The following is a 21,675-nucleotide window of genomic DNA, read 5'->3' on the forward strand; positions in this document are numbered from 1 at the left end:
ATGTACATCCTCAAACCCCATCTGACACATCCTTTTTAAGAGTTTGTATTCATCTTGAAAAAAACGGCCAGTGATTTTTTTCAAGATAAATACAAAATAATAATTAAAAAAGGGGGAAGAAGACTGGCACTGGATACTTACCTGTTCTACTTATCCTTTGATCCACAGCTGATGTAGGAGGTGAACGGCTTCCTCAGAATCCTGGCTGCAGAAGAGACCATCCTCAGCATAGCAGGGCGCTTCTGCTTCCTCAGTAGCGGTGAAGTTGATCCTTCCTCCGAGTTGCTGACTTCACTGTTAGACAATGAAGTGATGACTGCACAGGCTGGAGTGACTTTGTTTGACCTTCTGAAAAACCTCTTCACTTTGGTGAAAAAGCTGATGTGTTTTTCAGAAGAACTGCCCAGCTGCACTTTTAATGTCCCGACAACAACTTCGTCAAAAGCTGCGTCACCGGACAACATGGCTGCGTGGAGCAACTTTGGAGATCCAAAGTTGCGACAAAGTTCTTTGTAGACAGGGATGTGGATGTTTCCAACAGTCTGTGGGAGAATTGATTTTATTTCTCCCACAGTCCTTGCTCTCAGACGCTCCAACGTCCCATTAAAGTCCACGTCAAATACTGATGTCTTGGTGGAATGAGCAATGTGATCAAGAAGCTTCCCGAGAAGCACAGCGAGAAAGGTCCTATCTCGCTGTAGCAACTCGTCTGCAGAACTGGCAGAACACTTCAGACTCTGATCACCTGAGAGGACTGATCTACGCTGCTCTGATGCAGAGCAGATTTGATCAGCTCCCTCCGCGCAAAACTCCTGAACATCCGTGACTTTGTTGGGAAAGCAGGCCTGTGCAGTAAACTGCTCAACACTGGACACGTCGTCTGGAGAGCAACCCTCTGTGTCAAACTCCTCAATGTCGGACATATCATCTGGATAGCAAACCTCTGTGCTCAACCCCTCCATGTCCGACTCATCATCTGAACAGCAACTCTCTCTGGTAAACTTTGGAACATCTGCCACCTGGTCTGGACAAGAACCCTTAGAGGAATCACTCTTCAGAGATTCTTCGTCCTCAGGTGACTCAAGATCTGTCAAGATCAAGTGATTCAATATACGGCAGATGAAGTAAACCATATATTTAGTCTGAGATGAACCGGTTGATTCAGACTCAGCAGACTCTGTTGACTTTGTGGGTGAAGGTGACTGTACGATTGCAGCCAACATGTTGTTCACCCTGTGGGTCACTTCTGCTGAGAGAAACTCCAGTAGCAGTTCAGACTCGTGGGATCTCTCCTGTTCGTATCCGAGCACCTCACCGAAACAGAAGTGAAGCAAATCCCCAATGCTGGCTTGGATATCTTCCTCTGTCACATAGCGATAATTACACGTTCTCTGTGAAGTTTCACTAAAAAGAGAAGACAGTCACACATTAGTCAACTGATTCTGCTCTGGGCAGTGGGCAGTGATTTTTAGCAGAATCTGCTGGAAAATATTTGATCAATGTGTTGGAAAGTTTGGACTTACCTTGTGATAGAGCTGCTGCTGGCGTTCCTGGCAGCCTCCTGAGCAGTCCAGCTTTCAATCTGAGGTGCCACAGTTTCTGAGACCGAGAGGCTGATTGACTCTATGATCTTGTGGCACATGTCAGATAGAAGAAGGACTGTTTTGATGTGGATTTTGCCATCAGCTATGAACTTCCACTGCCTGGAAGAAAAGATTAAGAATGGGTAAGCAAAACAAACATTTAACCAATGTGTATGTAAAGTGTATACAATTAGAATTTCTGCAACTGATTTGATTGATGAATTTTAACTATACTTACTCTTCTGTGATATCATGTACGAATAAATTGAGGATGGATTCAATGACGTCTGATGTGAAAAGAGGAACATCCAAATCGCTGCACCTGAGTTCTCCTAGTTCATCCGATGAGATCTAGAAAGAAAAACAATCAATATTCAGCAACAGTAACTAAACACTGGGGTGGGACTGTAAAAGAATCTACATTAATAGTTATGGTACTTGGTGCTGTGCAGAATTCACAAACCACCTTTTAATTCAATCTGCAAGCTGTCAGTATTTGATGCATTTGAAGAGCTTATGGTCAAAATGAAAGTGTTGTCAAATGTTGCCATTGAAAAGCAAACTGTTAACTGTCTGATTTTAGCATACAGCAACCAATATACACTAACATAGAACATCATAACTGGAAGACATGTCTTTCATAAATATAATTATACTGTTTCATCAAAAGTTGAACCAACAGAAGGTGAAAACTTTCTCCTTGAAGTCGTCAAGTTCAACTTTTGTGTAACTGTGTGTGATTCAAGGCTAGATTTTCTTACTTTGTAATCCATGTCGAGATCCAGTACGTTCTCCATGGATGTAACTAGTCAGTTGTTCTCGTGGTGAAGGTCTGTGTAGATCTGTTCACTGTGATCTCTGGAGCTCAGTGAAATGGACTGTACAACAGAATTCATCCTAAAGTTCTAGAGTGTCACATCAAAGGAATAGAACTCATCAAAGGTATGAACTCATCAAAGGAAGGGAACGCATCAAAGGTATGGAATGTATCAAAGGTATGGAACTCCAGAACATTCTATGTTCATTTTATGTTCTAAAAAAAACAAACACTGAAAGCACACATTCTCAAATAGTTATACATTTTAAATGTAAACCAAAAAAATTATTTACATTCAAAAAAAACCATAAAAATGTGTTTTTCTTCTTTTTTCTCCAGTTGGATGTTTGAGCTTCTCTGCACAAAATACTTATACAAGTGTGACAGAAACCTGAAGCCACCAGTGCACACAAACTGAGAATGGCAGGAAATTTAAGAAATTAACATTTGTATACTAATAGATTCTTGAAGATGCCTTTTTAAGGATTTTAATGTGGAGATTTTACTAATTTTGAGGAAAAAGAAACATCAGACACAAATTATTGTTGTGTGTCAGAACATGGCTACGTTCACACTGCAGACAACAGCAGCCGAAATCTGAACCATGTAAACAACCCGTTTACACACTGGTGATAGAAATTGAGGAATAAATGAAAATAATACTATAAATGTTTCAGAATCTTAAATATGGAACCTTTAAACTGGTCATGGAAATACAAATCAATACACCCCTCTGACCCCGCATATCCCAAAAAGTTGAGTGCAGCTCTGTCATCAGTCACCACAGAAAACACACAAAGAATAACAGCCTCACATTAATGCTAACACGTATAAATACATTAGCAGAAAATCTTAAACAAAGTCGGATATCTACAGTTTACGTATTGTGGCCTGTGAGCTGGTCAGCGGCAGGGTGCCTTTCCAGGACATGCCCCCCACTCAGGTAAAGGAAAAAAAGAAGATGTATGTGCATAATTAGGTTTAAAGGATCCGTTCCTAAGTACAACATTTGTACTGTTGTCCACAGTTTGTATCAGTGTTTGAATCTTCCTGTTCAGATGCTGCTTCAGAAGCTGCGCGGCTCCCACTGCTGTTTGCTGGACGTGGCGCCCTTCCCGCTCGGCGAGCTGGGCGGGCTGAAGGTGTCGCGGTCCGGGGTGGACTCGGGCATCGGGGAGAGCGTGGCCACCGGAAGCCTGACGCACAGCGCCACCGCTCCTCCTACTGACCGACCTCAGAGCCCCGGACCCAAAAACCACTCGGTCACACTGCACAACCTGGTGCAGCTGTGCCTGCAGCAGCAGCCTGAGCGCAGGTCATTACATTAAAGGAGCAGTCGGCTTTATTTGATAAGTGATCTGATTGCGTGTATAAACAGTACAAGCACACAGACTGTAATGCAAATGATGAATGCTTGTCCTGTTTTTGTCTTCTGTAGACCGTCAGCATCTACACTGTTGACCCACGCCTTCTTCAAGCAGGTTGGTTTCCCAGTCATGGTGCCATCTTTGTTACCTTAGCTGATTAATAACAATCCAGTATGTTGTGCCAGTGTTTGAGCATAGTCTTGTTGTTCTGTGACAGGTGAAGAGGCACACCAGAGACACCTTCCTCAGCCTCATGTACCCAGCAGTGCCCCTCACCAGTCCCGAGGACCCTCCAGTATCCAGCCCCCCCGCCCCGTGCGGCCATGCTCCGATGTCAACCTCCACCGACACCACTGAGGCAGTGTGGGACTTCTCCTAACCCCCGATTCTCTGACCCCAAATCTCCAAATCCTGACTAGCAAGCCAAACATGAGACAATCAAAGCAAAGCAATGAGGCCAAATTCTACTGTGCTTTTATTTTTTATTAGTAACCCGACTCTCTGAGCCTTTTTTAAGTAGTTTTGTAGTTTTTTTTATATGTATGTCCGATGCATATGTGGAGTTTGGGTCATGGGTCGGTGGCTCCACTGTGAAAGTGCTGGATCAAAGAAGCTGCTCTGATCATATTGTAAGGATCCATAATAATAATAATGGACTGTCAATTACATACAGAACAAAACACTAATCAGTTGATGAATAATCACGTACTTCTCTGAGGTAAAACGCAATTATGAGCTAAAGGAAAAGTTCACCCAGAAAAACTTTACAGCAGTAAATCGTACACATCTGGGAACAATTTGTTTTTACAGAACGGAGAACCTCATTAACTGAATCTGAAATAAATAACTGAATACACTATAAAGTTCAACCTGAATAGGTACTGACAAAAATAACCCCTGAAGTGTGAGACACTATGTGAGGGTGGATTTTTTCCTTTCAAAGTGTTATTTTGTATTCAGACTGTGAATAGTAAATACTGAGGTACATAAGAACATATTTACAACACGTATGTGCATATATATTCATCTACATCAGAGGTCTGAGAGTGTTGTTCTCTGAGTCATCACTCAGTGAAATCTGAGCACATAGACTGATTCACGTATTTTTAGATTCGGTGTACTTACACTCTCTGATGATATCATTATCTCTAACGTCCGTTGTTAATTAACGTCCACAGATCCGCTCATAAATCATGGAAAAAAAGACATTCCTTATAACTCAAGAACTTTCCTGAGAATTATCACGTTTTTTAGGTTTTCTTCAGGATCAAATTAATCCAGTGTTAGATGTCTGTACATCCATGGGTACGCTACAAACAGGAACAGCTAATAGTTAATTTGGCATACTTTTAGTGGCACCACAAATACAGGCTAGAAAATTATGGCTTAGGTTATAGCCGCTAACTAACTGACTCCTTGGCAACATTATACTTCCTGTTTACATCCCCCAAAGCCCCCAGTTATGGGAACTATGGTTTCAAAACATAGAGCACAATTACGCCTCAAATTGATGTATGTATTGATCTATACCATTCGATACATTTGACATCAGAAAAATAAACACTTGAACAAACAAGTGTGATCACAACTAATTAAAATGACAGAAACCATCTTTGGGAAAAGATTATTTGAGGTGTATTTTTTTAGTTTGGCCCATTTGCTAACTTGGAGGCAGCTGGCTTTATGACCTGTACTGCAGTCAGCCACCAGGGGGCGATCAAGATGTTTTAACTTCACTTTTAGGGAGCTGTCATGTCATCCGACTTTTATATGTCGATGGATTAAAACCTAGAGAAATCCGAAATTTTATTCAGGTAACGGTACGTTTCTTACTTGCCTCTAGGTGCTATAACGTCCAGGTGACACGGCAGAGGGTGAGCTGAAGTTGGCAAATGTGACTCAACGTAATGTGAATCAAACTTTAATTTACCTCATCTTTGAACACAATTTCTGCCTTAGTTACATCTGATGTTTAACAGTGAAAATAACAACTCCTGTGATCCAACGCTACTATATCCGAGAGACCCCTGGTGGCAGGAATGACATATTATACGTTGAATACTGATGTTCAGAAAACTGGCCACAGTCAAATATGTAAATATATGTTTGAACATATATGCACATAGTGTTAATGTATAGTCATTTTTATGCGTGTTACCCTGTGTTTGCCTATGAGCCAATAAGACACGCTGCAAACATGGCTCTTGAAATTAGAGCGTAGTATCTTCCATGTAGGAGTTAGAGACCATCAGTAGAAACAGTAGATGAAAACCTTCCCTGCCCTGATCATCAGTGACACGCCAAAAGAGTATTTCTACTGTGCTCTGTGACCACTTATCCAACAATGCCTTTCTGTTTGAATGAAACCTGCATTCTGAATATTGTGATCTATCTGTAACTGTGATTAAGTGTGCTGTGTATGAGAACTGTGATCCACAGTACATACCAAACATGGTAGCTGTATGAGCCTTATATATACACATATTATAAATGATATATATACACATTTAGATTTCTAAACTTCCTGTTAGCCTCGATTGACTTTCTTATGGATTTGTGTTGATAGAAAAGTGTTGTGTGTTTTGACAGTACGCTCCATTCTACTTCCAACCTGCACGGTATGATCTTCTCAAACCCCCCGAACTCTAATGGATCCTCAGGACTGTTAAATGTGTAGGAGCTACTCAAATCTGGAACACGGACTATAAAAAGACCGAGGTCCACTTCATTATACGTGGATAACCGAGTGAGTCTGGATCTATTAATCTGGAACTGATGTCAGAGCAACACATCATTAAGCCCAAACCAACAGAAGACGTTTTAAGGTGAACTCCAAACACAAGTGGCTCACTCTCTTCAACTTGAACCAGGAAGTGTTGATATAATTATGATTTTAGAAGAGAAGATGCAGGTTATTGTAAAATCTCTATGATCTGTTGGTGTAATTATCAGTATTACATTTCTATTACAACACCAGTTACCTAAAGTTATTCATGATAAAACAAAATAAAATCAGAAACAAACTCATCCACAGGTACCATACAGGGCTGATTCTGAGTTTATCAAAAGCTTAAACCGTCAGACTGGTTTGTCTCTTTCTGAGATTGTGATGGGCATCGCTGTGAAGCCAGTATGGAGGCTATTGACCCACATATGTCTTCCAATTAAAAAGTCTCATTCAAATGTAAAGTGTTATTTTGCAGTTTGTATATGCCAGTATAGTATCTTCATCTTCATCTGTGAGCCCAAAACTAAACTGAGTTTCTGCATCGGTAGATTTCAACAAAGAGTCAAGGCTGCTGTGCCCAGAGGGTGCAACGTCTGTCCAAATCTGTCCAGTAAGACATTTGTGTCATTGAGTATTTTATTTAATCTACCTGCATAAGTGCCTGTAAGTTCAGTTTTTATCCAGTAGGCACAATGTGAATAGGGTGTGCAGAAACAGTGATGGTTTTCGTCACCATCTAGTGGTTGATTAGCTTTACTGCAGACCGACTTTACCTTCAACCTGACAAAAGTACTCTGAACAAGATCTTGAATATTTAGTTTTAGTTTTATTTATTTTCCAGTTTTATTAAAGTTTATATGAAGTAAAATCAAATGCAGATGTGTGGGCAATTTAGAGTTTCCAATTAAAGGGTAACTTCGGCAGATTTTTTCCCTAGTCTTGATCACTAGAGGTCACCGAGTACTGTCGATAGGAAAAAGAACGACCAGAATTGGTTCTAGCAAACTGGAGATCCTGCAGCTAATGGCCAGAGCTCCCAGTTAGTTATAATACACTTCTTGGGGGCATAAACTAAAGAGTGCCTTTTGCTTCTCTTAGCAGACACAAAATGCAATTAAAATGTCTGTGCAACATGATCAGGGCCATTACGTGACAACAACATGCCTTTTCAACTCATACGTTGTGCAGAAACCGTACAAAACAGTACTGTCGCCTACCTGTTTTTCCACCGCTCGCTTCACCGAAAGCCCAGAATAATCGATCACGGAGATAATGCCTTCGCGACGAAAAAAAGTTTATTTCCCCCTCAAAAATGTCCATGTCTTCACACATTACTCTCCGATTTGCACACTTCCTGCAACAATTTCTTCTACTGCGTTTACCTGCAACAAGTGAAGTCCCATGGAATTTCTTGTTGCAGGTAAATGCAGAAGAAGAAATGAGTGGAGATCGGAGGTGTTCACAAGGGAAGGAGCTTGGAGTAAGAATAACGTGTGTTGTTGATCTACTGTGGAGAAGAAATGGTTCGCGTTTGTGCCTTTCCAAATGGTGGCAACAGAATGAGAAGGTAGAAGTGCCTACACTTTCATCGTCTACCTTTCCATGACCATGAGATACTGCAGTTGTGGCTAGTTGTTCTTCAGCTGGATGTGCAAACTCCCATACAAGTACTATGCGTCGTCGCAAAGGCATTATTTGCGTGATCGCATAGTACTTGTATGGGAGTTTGCACATCCAGCAAGAACAACTAGCCACAACTGCAGTATCTCATGGTCATGGAAAGGTAGACGATGAAAGTGTAGGCACTTCTCATTCTGTTGCCACCATTTGGAGAGGCAGAAACGCGAACCATTTCTTCTCCACAGTAGATCAACACACATTATTCTTATTCCAAGCTTCTTCCCTTGTAAACACCTCTGATCTCCACTCATTTCATCTTCTGCATTTACCTGCAACAAGAAATCCCACGGGACCTCAGCGCGAGAGCAGTCCTGTGCTGAAGTCCCGTGGGATTTCACTTGTTGCAGGTAAATGCAGAAGAAGAAATTGTTGCATGAAGTGTGCAAATCAGAGAGTAATGTGTGAAGACATGGACATTTTTGAGGGGGAAATAAACTTTGTCGCAAAGGCATTATCTCCGTGATCGATTATTCTGGGCTTTCGGTGAAGCGAGCGGTGGAAAAACAGGTAGGCGACAGTACTGTTTTGTACAGTTTCTTCAATGTATGAGTTGAAAAGGCATGTTGTTGTCACGTAATGGCCCTGATCATGTTGCACAGACATTTTAATTGCATTTTGTGTCTGTTAAGAGGAGCAAAAGGCACTCTTGAGTTTATGCCCCCAAGAAGTGTATTATAACTAACTGGGAGCTCTGGCCATTAGCTGCAGGATCTCCAGTTTGCTAGAAGCAATTCTGGTCGTTCTTTTTCCAATCGACAGTACTCGGTGACCTCTAGTGATCAAGACTAGGGTAAAAATCTGCCAAAGTTCCCCTTTAAGCTGCATGTCTTTGGAATGTGGGAGGAAACCGGAGACACCCGGAGAAAACCCACGTCAACACGGGGAGAACATACAAACTCCACACAGAAAGGGCCAAGGCCGTAAGGCAAACCTTTAACCTTCTTACTGTGAGGCCACATTGAGCCACCGTGCCGCCCTCTCTCTTAAAAAGGTTGTGAAAGGAAGTTTTTTAGGTCGTACAGACTTGTTTGACAAAGTAGAGCTGAAGCTCAAAAGCTTTCGCTCTACTTTGAATGTGGGATAAAAACCGGAGACATCCGGGGGGAAAACCCACGTCAACACAGGGAGAACATGCTAACTCCACACAGAAAGGGCCGAGGCCGGAAAGCGAACCTTCAAACTTCTTCCTGTGAGGCCACATTGAGCCACCGTGCTGCCTTCACTCTTAAAATGTGAAAGTTATTTTTTTAGGTCCTTTGACAAAGTATAGCTGAAGTGAGCTTCAGCTCTGATTTGTCAAATGACTTCAATCTTGCATGTACATCCTCAAACCCCATCTGACACATCCTTTTTAAGAGTTTGTATTCATCTTGAAAAAACGGCCAGTGATTTTTTTCAAGATAAATACAAAATAATAATTAAAAAAGGGGGAAGAAGACTGGCACTGGATACTTACCTGTTCTACTTATCCTTTGATCCACAGCTGATGTAGGAGGTGAACGGCTTCCTCAGAATCCTGGCTGCAGAAGAGACCATCCTCAGCATAGCAGGGCGCTTCTGCTTCCTCTGTAGCGGTGAAGTTGATCCTTCCTCCGAGTTGCTGACTTCACTGTTAGACAATGAAGTGATGACTGCACAGGCTGGAGTGACTTTGTTTGACCTTCTGAAAAACCTCTTCACTTTGGTGAAAAAGCTGATGTGTTTTTCAGAAGAACTGCCCAGCTGCACTTTTAATGTCCCGACAACAACTTCGTCAAAAGCTGCGTCACCGGACAACATGGCTGCGTGGAGCAACTTTGGAGATCCAAAGTTGCGACAAAGTTCTTTGTAGACAGGGATGTGGATGTTTCCAACAGTCTGTGGGAGAATTGATTTTATTTCTCCCACAGTCCTTGCTCTCAGACGCTCCAACGTCCCATTAAAGTCCACGTCAAATACTGATGTCTTGGTGGAATGAGCAATGTGATCAAGAAGCTTCCCGAGAAGCACAGCGAGAAAGGTCCTATCTCGCTGTAGCAACTCGTCTGCAGAACTGGCAGAACACTTCAGACTCTGATCACCTGAGAGGACTGATCTACGCTGCTCTGATGCAGAGCAGATTTGATCAGCTCCCTCCGCGCAAAACTCCTGAACATCCGTGACTTTGTTGGGAAAGCAGGCCTGTGCAGTAAACTGCTCAACACTGGACACGTCGTCTGGAGAGCAACCCTCTGTGTCAAACTCCTCAATGTCGGACATATCATCTGGATAGCAAACCTCTGTGCTCAACCCCTCCATGTCCGACTCATCATCTGAACAGCAACTCTCTCTGGTAAACTTTGGAACATCTGCCACCTGGTCTGGACAAGAACCCTTAGAGGAATCACTCTTCAGAGATTCTTCGTCCTCAGGTGACTCAAGATCTGTCAAGATCAAGTGATTCAATATACGGCAGATGAAGTAAACCATATATTTAGTCTGAGATGAACCGGTTGATTCAGACTCAGCAGACTCTGTTGACTTTGTGGGTGAAGGTGACTGTACGATTGCAGCCAACATGTTGTTCACCCTGTGGGTCACTTCTGCTGAGAGAAACTCCAGTAGCAGTTCAGACTCGTGGGATCTCTCCTGTTCGTATCCGAGCACCTCACCGAAACAGAAGTGAAGCAAATCCCCAATGCTGGCTTGGATATCTTCCTCTGTCACATAGCGATAATTACACGTTCTCTGTGAAGTTTCACTAAAAAAGAGAAGACAGTCACACATTAGTCAACTGATCTGCTGCTCTGGGCAGTGGGCAGTGATTTATAGCAGAATCTGCTGGAAAATATTTGATCAATGTGTTGGAAAGTTTGGACTTACCTTGTGATAGAGCTGCTGCTGGCGGTCCTGGCAGCCTCCTGAGCAGTCCAGCTTTCAATCTGAGGTGCCACAGTTTCTGAGACCGAGAGGCTGATTGACTCTATGATCTTGTGGCACATGTCAGATAGAAGAAGGACTGTTTTGATGTGGATTTTGCCATCAGCTATGAACTTCCACTGCCTGGAAGAAAAGATTAAGAATGGGTAAGCAAAACAAACATTTAACCAATGTGTATGTAAAGTGTATACAATTAGAATTTCTGCAACTGATTTGATTGATGAATTTTAACTATACTTACTCTTCTGTGATATCATGTACGAATAAATTGAGGATGGATTCAATGACGTCTGATGTGAAAAGAGGAACATCCAAATCGCTGCACCTGAGTTCTCCTAGTTCATCCGATGAGATCTAGAAAGAAAAACAATCAATATTCAGCAACAGTAACTAAACACTGGGGTGGGACTGTAAAAGAATCTACATTAATAGTTATGGTACTTGGTGCTGTGCAGAATTCACAAACCACCTTTTAATTCAATCTGCAAGCTGTCAGTATTTGATGCATTTGAAGAGCTTATGGTCAAAATGAAAGTGTTGTCAAATGTTGCCATTGAAAAGCAAACTGTTAACTGTCTGATTTTAGCATACAGCAACCAATATACACTAACATAGAACATCATAACTGGAAGACATGTCTTTCATAAATATAATTATACTGTTTCATCAAAAGTTGAACCAACAGAAGGTGAAAACTTTCTCCTTGAAGTCGTCAAGTTCAACTTTTGTGTAACTGTGTGTGATTCAAGGCTAGATTTTCTTACTTTGTAATCCATGTCGAGATCCGGTACGTTCTCCATGGATGTAACTAGTCAGTTGTTCTCGTGGTGAAGGTCTGTGTAGATCTGTTCACTGTGATCTCTGGAGCTCAGTGAAATGGACTGTACAACAGAATTCATCCTAAAGTTCTAGAGTGTCACATCAAAGGAATAGAACTCATCAAAGGTATGAACTCATCAAAGGAAGGGAACGCATCAAAGGTATGGAATGTATCAAAGGTATGGAACTCCAGAACATTCTATGTTCATTTTATGTTCTAAAAAAAACAAACACTGAAAGCACACATTCTCAAATAGTTATACATTTTAAATGTATACCAAAAAAATTATTTACATTCAAAAAAAAACATAAAAATGTGTTTTTCTTCTTTTTCCTCCAGTTGGATGTTTGAGCTTCTCTGCACAGAATACTTATACAAGTGTGACAGAAACCTGAAGCCACCAGTGCACACAAACTGAGAATGGCAGGAAATTTAAGAAATTAACATTTGTATACTAATAGATTCTTGAAGATGCCTTTTTAAGGATTTTAATGTGGAGATTTTACTAATTTTGAGGAAAAAGAAACATCAGACACAAATTATTGTTGTGTGTCAGAACATGGCTACGTTCACACTGCAGACAACAGCAGCCCAAATCTGAACCATGTAAACAACCCGTTTACACACTGGTGATAGAAATTGAGGAATAAATGAAAATAATACTATAAATGTTTCAGAATCTTAAATATGGAACCTTTAAACTGGTCATGGAAATACAAATCAATACACCCCTCTGACCCCGCATATCCCAAAAAGTTGAGTGCAGCTCTGTCATCAGTCACCACAGAAAACACACAAAGAATAACAGCCTCACATTAATGCTAACACGTATAAATACATTAGCAGAAAATCTTAAACAAAGTCGGATATCTACAGTTTACGTATTGTGGCCTGTGAGCTGGTCAGCGGCAGGGTGCCTTTCCAGGACATGCCCCCCACTCAGGTAAAGGAAAAAAAGAAGATGTATGTGCATAATTAGGTTTAAAGGATCCGTTCCTAAGTACAACATTTGTACTGTTGTCCACAGTTTGTATCAGTGTTTGAATCTTCCTGTTCAGATGCTGCTTCAGAAGCTGCGCGGCTCCCACTGCTGTTTGCTGGACGTGGCGCCCTTCCCGCTCGGCGAGCTGGGCGGGCTGAAGGTGTCGCGGTCCGGGGTGGACTCGGGCATCGGGGAGAGCGTGGCCACCGGAAGCCTGACGCACAGCGCCACCGCTCCTCCTACTGACCGACCTCAGAGCCCCGGACCCAAAAACCACTCGGTCACACTGCACAACCTGGTGCAGCTGTGCCTGCAGCAGCAGCCTGAGCGCAGGTCATTACATTAAAGGAGCGGTCGGCTTTATTTGATAAGTGATCTGATTGCGTGTATAAACAGTACAAGCACACAGACTGTAATGCAAATGATGAATGCTTGTCCTGTTTTTGTCTTCTGTAGACCGTCAGCATCTACACTGTTGACCCACGCCTTCTTCAAGCAGGTTGGTTTCCCAGTCATGGTGCCATCTTTGTTACCTTAGCTGATTAATAACAATCCAGTATGTTGTGCCAGTGTTTGAGCAGAGTCTTGTTGTTCTGTGACAGGTGAAGAGGCACACCAGAGACACCTTCCTCAGCCTCATGTACCCAGCAGTGCCCCTCACCAGTCCCGAGGACCCTCCAGTATCCAGCCCCCCCGCCCCGTCCGGCCATGCTCCGATGTCAACCTCCACCGACACCACTGAGGCAGTGTGGGACTTCTCCTAACCCCCGATTCTCTGACCCCAAATCTCCAAATCCTGACTAGCAAGCCAAACATGAGACAATCAAAGCAAAGCAATGAGGCCAAATTCTACTGTGCTTTTATTTTTTATTAGTAACCCGACTCTCTGAGCCTTTTTTAAGTAGTTTTGTAGTTTTTTTTATATGTATGTCCGATGCATATGTGGAGTTTGGGTCATGGGTCGGTGGCTCCACTGTGAAAGTGCTGGATCAAAGAAGCTGCTCTGATCATATTGTAAGGATCCATAATAATAATAATGGACTGTCAATTACATACAGAACAAAACACTAATCAGTTGATGAATAATCACGTACTTCTCTGAGGTAAAACGCAATTATGAGCTAAAGGAAAAGTTCACCCAGAAAAACTTTACAGCAGTAAATCGTACACATCTGGGAACAATTTGTTTTTACAGAACGGAGAACCTCATTAACTGAATCTGAAATAAATAACTGAATACACTATAAAGTTCAACCTGAATAGGTACTGACAAAAATAACCCCTGAAGTGTGAGACACTATGTGAGGGTGGATTTTTTCCTTTCAAAGTGTTATTTTGTATTCAGACTGTGAATAGTAAATACTGAGGTACATAAGAACATATTTACAACACGTATGTGCATATATATTCATCTACATCAGAGGTCTGAGAGTGTTGTTCTCTGAGTCATCACTCAGTGAAATCTGAGCACATAGACTGATTCACGTATTTTTAGATTCAGTGTACTTACACTCTCTGATGATATCATTATCTCTAACGTCCGTTGTTAATTAACGTCCACAGATCCGCTCATAAATCATGGAAAAAAAAGACATTCCTTATAACTCAAGAACTTTCCTGAGAATTATCATGTTTTTTAGGTTTTCTTCAGGATCAAAGTAATCCAGTGTTAGATGTCTGTACATCCATGGGTACGCTACAAACAGGAACAGCTAATAGTTAATTTGGCATACTTTTAGTGGCACCACAAATACAGGCTAGAAAATTATGGCTTAGGTTATAGCCGCTAACTAACTGACTCCTTGGCAACATTATACTTCCTGTTTACATCCCCCAAAGCCCCCAGTTATGGGAACTATGGTTTCAAAACATAGAGCACAATTACGCCTCAAATTGATGTATGTATTGATCTATACCATTCGATACATTTGACATCAGAAAAATAAACACTTGAACAAACAAGTGTGATCACAACTAACTAAAATGACAGAAACCATCTTTGGGAAAAGATTATTTGAGGTGTATTTTTTTAGTTTGGCCCATTTGCTAACTTGGAGGCAGCTGGCTTTATGACCTGTACTGCAGTCAGCCACCAGGGGGCGATCAAGATGTTTTAACTTCACTTTTAGGGAGCTGTCATGTCATCCGACTTTTATATGTCGATGGATTAAAACCTAGAGAAATCCGAAATTTTATTCAGGTAACGGTACGTTTCTTACTTGCCTCTAGGTGCTATAACGTCCAGGTGACACGGCAGAGGGTGAGCTGAAGTTGGCAAATGTGACTCAACGTAATGTGAATCAAACTTTAATTTACCTCATCTTTGAACACAATTTCTGCCTTAGTTACATCTGATGTTTAACAGTGAAAATAACAACTCCTGTGATCCAACGCTACTATATCCGAGAGACCCCTGGTGGCAGGAATGACATATTATACGTTGAATACTGATGTTCAGAAAACTGGCCACAGTCAAATATGTAAATATATGTTTGAACATATATGCACATAGTGTTAATGTATAGTCATTTTTATGCGTGTTACCCTGTGTTTGCCTATGAGCCAATAAGACACGCTGCAAACATGGCTCTTGAAATTAGAGCGTAGTATCTTCCATGTAGGAGTTAGAGACCATCAGTAGAAACAGTAGATGAAAACCTTCCCTGCCCTGATCATCAGTGACACGCCAAAAGAGTATTTCTACTGTGCTCTGTGACCACTTATCCAACAATGCCTTTCTGTTTGAATGAAACCTGCATTCTGAATATTGTGATCTATCTGTAACTGTGATTAAGTGTGCTGTGTATGAGAACTGTGATCCACAGTACATACCAAACATGGTAGCTGTATGAGCCTTATATATACACATATTATAAATGATATATATACACATTTAGATTTCTAAACTTCCTGTTAGCCTCGATTGACTTTCTTATGGATTTGTGTTGATAGAAAAGTGTTGTGTGTTTTGACAGTACGCTCCATTCTACTTCCAACCTGCACGGTATGATCTTCTCAAACCCCCCGAACTCTAATGGATCCTCAGGACTGTTAAATGTGTAGGAGCTACTCAAATCTGGAACACGGACTATAAAAAGACCGAGGTCCACTTCATTATACGTGGATAACCGAGTGAGTCTGGATCTATTAATCTGGAACTGATGTCAGAGCAACACATCATTAAGCCCAAACCAACAGAAGACGTTTTAAGGTGAACTCCAAACACAAGTGGCTCACTCTCTTCAACTTGAACCAGGAAGTGTTGATATAATTATGATTTTAGAAGAGAAGATGCAGGTTATTGTAAAATCTCTATGATCTGTTGGTGTAATTATCAGTATTACATTTCTATTACAACACCAGTTACCTAAAGTTATTCATGATAAAACAAAATAAAATCAGAAACGAACTCATCCACAGGTACCATACAGGGCTGATTCTGAGTTTATCAAAAGCTTAAACCGTCAGACTGGTTTGTCTCTTTCTGAGATTGTGATGGGCATCGCTGTGAAGCCAGTATGGAGGCTATTGACCCACATATGTCTTCCAATTAAAAAGTCTCATTCAAATGTAAAGTGTTATTTTGCAGTTTGTATATTCCAGTATAGTATCTTCATCTTCATCTGTGAGCCCAAAACTAAACTGAGTTTCTGCATCGGTAGATTTGAACAAAGAGTCAAGGCTGCTGTGCCCAGAGGGTGCAACGTCTGTCCAAATCTGTCCAGTAAGACATTTGTGTCATTGAGTATTTTATTTAATCTACCTGCATAAGTGCCTGTAAGTTCAGTTTTTATCCAGTAGTCACAATGTGAATAGGGTGTGCAGAAACAGTGATGGTTTTCGTCACCATCTAGTGGTTGATTAGCTTTACTGCAGACCGACTTTACCTTCAACCTGACAAAAGTACTCTGAACAAGATCTTGAATATTTAGTTTCTAGTTTTATTTATTTTCCAGTTTTATTAAAGTTTATATGAAGTAAAATCAAATGCAGATGTGTGGGCAATTTAGAGTTTCCAATTAAAGGGTAACTTCGGCAGATTTTTTCCCTAGTCTTGATCACTAGAGGTCACCGAGTACTGTCGATAGGAAAAAGAACGACCAGAATTGGTTCTAGCAAACTGGAGATCCTGCAGCTAATGGCCAGAGCTCCCAGTTAGTTATAATACACTTCTTGGGGGCATAAACTAAAGAGTGCCTTTTGCTTCTCTTAGCAGACACAAAATGCAATTAAAATGTCTGTGCAACATGATCAGGGCCATTACGTGACAACAACATGCCTTTTCAACTCATACGTTGTGCAGAAACCGTACAAAACAGTACTGTCGCCTATCTGTTTTTCCACCGCTCGCTTCACCCAAAGCCCAGAATAATCGATCACGGAGATAATGCCCTCGCAACGAAAAAAAGTTTATTTCCCCCTCAAAAATGTCCATGTCTTCACACATTACTCTCCGATTTGCACACTTCCTGCAACAATTTCTTCTTCTGCGTTTACCTGCAACAAGTGAAGTCCCATGGAATTTCTTGTTGCAGGTAAATGCAGAAGAAGAAATGAGTGGAGATCGGAGGTGTTCACAAGGGAAGGAGCTTGGAGTAAGAATAACGTGTGTTGTTGATCTACTGTGGAGAAGAAATGGTTCGCGTTTGTGCCTTTCCAAATGGTGGCAACAGAATGAGAAGGTAGAAGTGCCTACACTTTCATCGTCTACCATTCCATGACCATGAGATAGACGATGAAAGTGTAGGCACTTTTCATTCTGTTGCCACCATTTGGAGAGGCACAAACGCGAACCATTTCTTCTCCACAGTAGATCAACACACATTATTCTTACTCCAAGCTTCTTCCCTTGTAAACACCTCTGATCTCCACTCATTTCATCTTCTGCATTTACCTGCAACAAGAAATCCCACGGGACCTCAGCGCGAGAGCAGTCCTGTGCTGAAGTCCCGTGGGATTTCACTTGTTGCAGGTAAATGCAGAAGAAGAAATTGTTGCAGGAAGTGTGCAAATCAGAGAGTAATGTGTGAAGACATGGACATTTTTGAGGGGGAAATAAACTTTGTCGCAAAGGCATTATCTCCGTGATCGATTATTCTGGGCTTTCGGTGAAGCGAGCGGTGGAAAAACAGATAGGCGACAGTACTGTTTTGTACGGTTTCTGCAACGTATGAGTTGAAAAGGCATGTTGTTGTCACGTAATGGCCCTGATCATGTTGCACAGACATTTTAATTGCATTTTGTGTCTGTTAAGAGGAGCAAAAGGCACTCTTGAGTTTATGCCCCCAAGAAGTGTATTATAACTAACTGGGAGCTCTGGCCATTAGCTGCAGGATCTCCAGTTTGCTAGAAGCAATTCTGGTCGTTCTTTTTCCTATCGACAGTACTCGGTGACCTCTAGTGATCAAGACTAGGGTAAAAATCTGCCAAAGTTCCCCTTTAAGCTGCATGTCTTTGGAATGTGGGAGGAAACCGGAGACACCCGGAGAAAACCCACGTCAACACGGGGAGAACATACAAACTCCACACAGAAAGGGCCGAGGCCGTAAGGCAAACCTTTAACCTTCTTACTGTGAGGCCACATTGAGCCACCGTGCCGCCCTCTCTCTTAAAAAGGTTGTGAAAGGAAGTTTTTTAGGTCGTACAGACTTGTTTGACAAAGTAGAGCTGAAGCTCAAAAGCTTTCGCTCTACTTTGAATGTGGGATAAAAACCGGAGACATCCGGGGGAAAACCCACGTCAACACAGGGAGAACATGCTAACTCCACACAGAAAGGGCCGAGGCCGGAAAGCGAACCTTCAACCTTCTTCCTGTGAGGCCACATTGAGCCACCGTGCTGCCTTCACTCTTAAAATGTGAAAGTTATTTTTTTAGGTCCTTTGACAAAGTATAGCTGAAGTGAGCTTCAGCTCTGATTTGTCAAATGACTTCAATCTTGCCTGTACATCCTCAAACCCCATCTGACACATCCTTTTTAAGAGTTTGTATTCATCTTGAAAAAACGGCCAGTGATTTTTTTCAAGATAAATACAAAATAATAATTAAAAAAGGGGGAAGAAGACTGGCACTGGATACTTACCTGTTCTACTTATCCTTTGATCCACAGCTGATGTAGGAGGTGAACGGCTTCCTCAGAATCCTGGCTGCAGAAGAGACCATCCTCAGCATAGCAGGGCGCTTCTGCTTCCTCTGTAGCGGTGAAGTTGATCCTTTCTCCGAGTTGCTGACTTCACTGTTAGACAATGAAGTGATGACTGCACAGGCTGGAGTGACTTTGTTTGACCTTCTGAAAAACCTCTTCACTTTGGTGAAAAAGCTGATGTGTTTTTCAGAACTGCCCAGCTGCACTTTTAATGTCCTGACAACAACTTCGTCAAAAGCTGCGTCACCGGACAACATGGCTGCGTGGAGCAACTTTGGAGATCCAAAGTTGCGACAAAGTTCTTTGTAGACAGTGATGTGGATGTTTCCAACAGTCTGTGGGAGAATTGATTTTATTTCTCCCACAGTCCTTGCTCTCAGACGCTCCAACATCCCATAAAAGTCCACGTCAAATACTGATGTCTTGGTGGAATGAGCAATGTGATCAAGAAGCTTCCCGAGAAGCACAGCGAGAAAGGTCCTATCTCGCTGTAGCAACTCGTCTGCAGAACTGGCAGAACACTTCAGACTCTGATCACCTGAGAGGACTGATCTACGCTGCTCTGATGCAGAGCAGATTTGATCAGCTCCCTCCGCGCAAAACTCCTCAACATCCGTGACTTTGTTGGGAAAGCAGGCCTGTGCGGTAAACTGCTCAACACTGGACACGTCGTCTGGAGAGCAACCCTCTGTGTCAAACTCCTCAATGTCGGACATATCATCTGGATAGCAAACCGCTGTGCTCAACCCCTCCATGTCCGACTCATCATCTGAACAGCAACTCTCTCTGGTAAACTTTGGAACATCTGCCACCTGGTCTGGACAAGAACCCTTAGAGGAATCACTCTTCAGGGATTCTTCGTCCTCAGGTGACTCAAGATCTGTCAAGATCAAGTGATTCAATATACGGCAGATGAAGTAAACCATATATTTAGTCTGAGATGAACCGGTTAATTCTGACTCAGCAGACTCTGTTGACTTTGTGGGTGAAGGTGACTGTACGGTTGCAGCCAACATGTTGTTCACCCTGTGGGTCACTTCTGCTGAGAGAAACTCCAGTAGCATTTCAGACTCCGGGGATCTCTCCTGTTCGTATCCGAGCACCTCACCGAAACAGAAGTGAAGCAAATCCCCAATGCTGGCTTGGATGTCTTCCTCTGTCACATAGCGATAATTACACGTCCTCTGTGAAGTTTCACTAAAAAAGAGAAGACAGTCACACATTAGTCAACTGATCTGCTGCTCTGGGCAGTGGGCAGTGATTTATAGCAGAATCTGCTGGAAAATATTTGATCAATGTGTTGGAAAGTTTGGACTTACCTTGTGATAGAGCTGCTGCTGGCGTTCCTGGCAGCCTCCTGAGCAGTCCAGCTTTCAATCTGAGGTGCCACAGTTTCTGAGACCGAGAGGCTGATTGACTCTATGATCTTGTGGCACATGTCAGATAGAAGAAGGACTGTTTTGATGTGGATTTTGCCATCAGCTATTAACTTCCACTGCCTGGAAGAAAAGATTAAGAATGGGTAAGCAAAACAAACATTTAACCAATGTGTATGTAAAGTGTATACAATTAGAATTTCTGCAACTGATTTGATTGATGAATTTTAACTATACTTACTCTTCTGTGATATCATGTACGAATAAATTGAGGATGGATTCAATGACGTCTGATGTGAAAAGAGGAACATCCAAATCGCTGCACCTGAGTTCTCCTAGTTCATCCGATGAGATCTAGAAAGAAAAACAATCAATATTCAGCAACAGTAACTAAACACTGGGGTGGGACTGTAAAAGAATCTACATTAATAGTTATGGTACTTGGTGCTGTGCAGAATTCACAAACCACCTTTTAATTCAATCTGCAAGCTGTCAGTATTTGATGCATTTGAAGAGCTTATGGTCAAAATGAAAGTGTTGTCAAATGTTGCCATTGAAAAGCAAACTGTTAACTGTCTGATTTTAGCATACAGCAACCAATATACACTAACATAGAACATCATAACTGGAAGACATGTCTTTCATAAATATAATTATACTGTTTCATCAAAAGTTGAACCAACAGAAGGTGAAAACTTTCTCCTTGAAGTCGTCAAGTTCAACTTTTGTGTAACTGTGTGTGATTCAAGGCTAGATTTTCTTACTTTGTAATCCATGTCGAGATCCAGTACGTTCTCCATGGATGTAACTAGTCAGTTGTTCTCGTGGTGAAGGTCTGTGTAGATCTGTTCACTGTGATCTCTGGAGCTCAGTGAAATGGACTGTACAACAGAATTCATCCTAAAGTTCTAGAGTGTCACATCAAAGGAATAGAACTCATCAAAGGTATGAACTCATCAAAGGAAGGGAACGCATCAAAGGTATGGAATGTATCAAAGGTATGGAACTCCAGAACATTCTATGTTAATTTTATGTTCTAAAAAAAACAAACACTGAAAGCACACATTCTCAAATAGTTATACATTTTAAATGTAAACCAAAAAAATTATTTACATTCAAAAAAAAACATAAAAATGTGTTTTTCTTCTTTTTTCTCCAGTTGGATGTTTGAGCTTCTCTGCACAGAATACTTATACAAGTGTGACAGAAACCTGAAGCCACCAGTGCACACAAACTGAGAATGGCAGGAAATTTAAGAAATTAACATTTGTATACTAATAG

The 21,675-nt window shown here is 41.7% G+C and overlaps 1 protein-coding gene and 1 long non-coding RNA gene across 16 annotated transcripts in view; one reads left to right on the forward strand and one right to left on the reverse strand.

Annotated features, from left to right (window-relative positions):
- stradb (STE20 related adaptor beta) overlaps positions 1-20,678 on the forward strand; it is a 31,467-nt gene extending 10,789 nt beyond the window's left edge. The window contains exons 10-15 of one of the 14 annotated variants that reach the window (XR_007888240.1): positions 3,459-3,715; positions 3,839-3,881; positions 3,985-4,396; positions 6,357-6,592; positions 9,659-10,688; positions 20,010-20,678. Coding sequence is in view for 1 of the 14 variants with exons in the window: in XM_051428405.1 (XP_051284365.1) it covers positions 3,459-3,715; positions 13,332-13,374; positions 13,478-13,639 (462 nt within the window). In the remaining 13 variants the exon portion in view is untranslated. Of the gene's footprint in view, positions 1-3,458; positions 3,716-3,838; positions 3,882-3,984; positions 5,022-6,356; positions 6,951-9,658; positions 12,009-13,331; positions 13,375-13,477; positions 14,124-14,515; positions 16,445-18,982 lie in introns of those variants that run through there. The other 13 variants (XR_007888239.1, XR_007888238.1, XR_007888236.1 and 10 more) reach the window with 13 other exon arrangements.
- LOC127378982 (uncharacterized) lies at positions 1,205-20,427 on the reverse strand. 2 transcript variants are annotated; one of them, XR_007888243.1, is made up of 3 exons: positions 20,338-20,427; positions 20,122-20,215; positions 1,205-1,310 (listed from the first exon to the last, which is right to left on the reverse strand). It is a non-coding gene; the product is annotated as an uncharacterized LOC127378982 (long non-coding RNA). The 2 variants fall into 2 exon arrangements; XR_007888242.1 differs by lacking the exon at positions 1,205-1,310 and adding an exon at positions 10,695-10,800.
- Positions 20,679-21,675: the final 997 nt, after the last annotated feature.

Source organism: Dicentrarchus labrax, unplaced genomic scaffold, assembly GCF_905237075.1.
Source record: "Dicentrarchus labrax unplaced genomic scaffold, dlabrax2021, whole genome shotgun sequence".
In the NCBI taxonomy this organism is placed as follows: Eukaryota; Metazoa; Chordata; class Actinopteri; family Moronidae; genus Dicentrarchus; species Dicentrarchus labrax.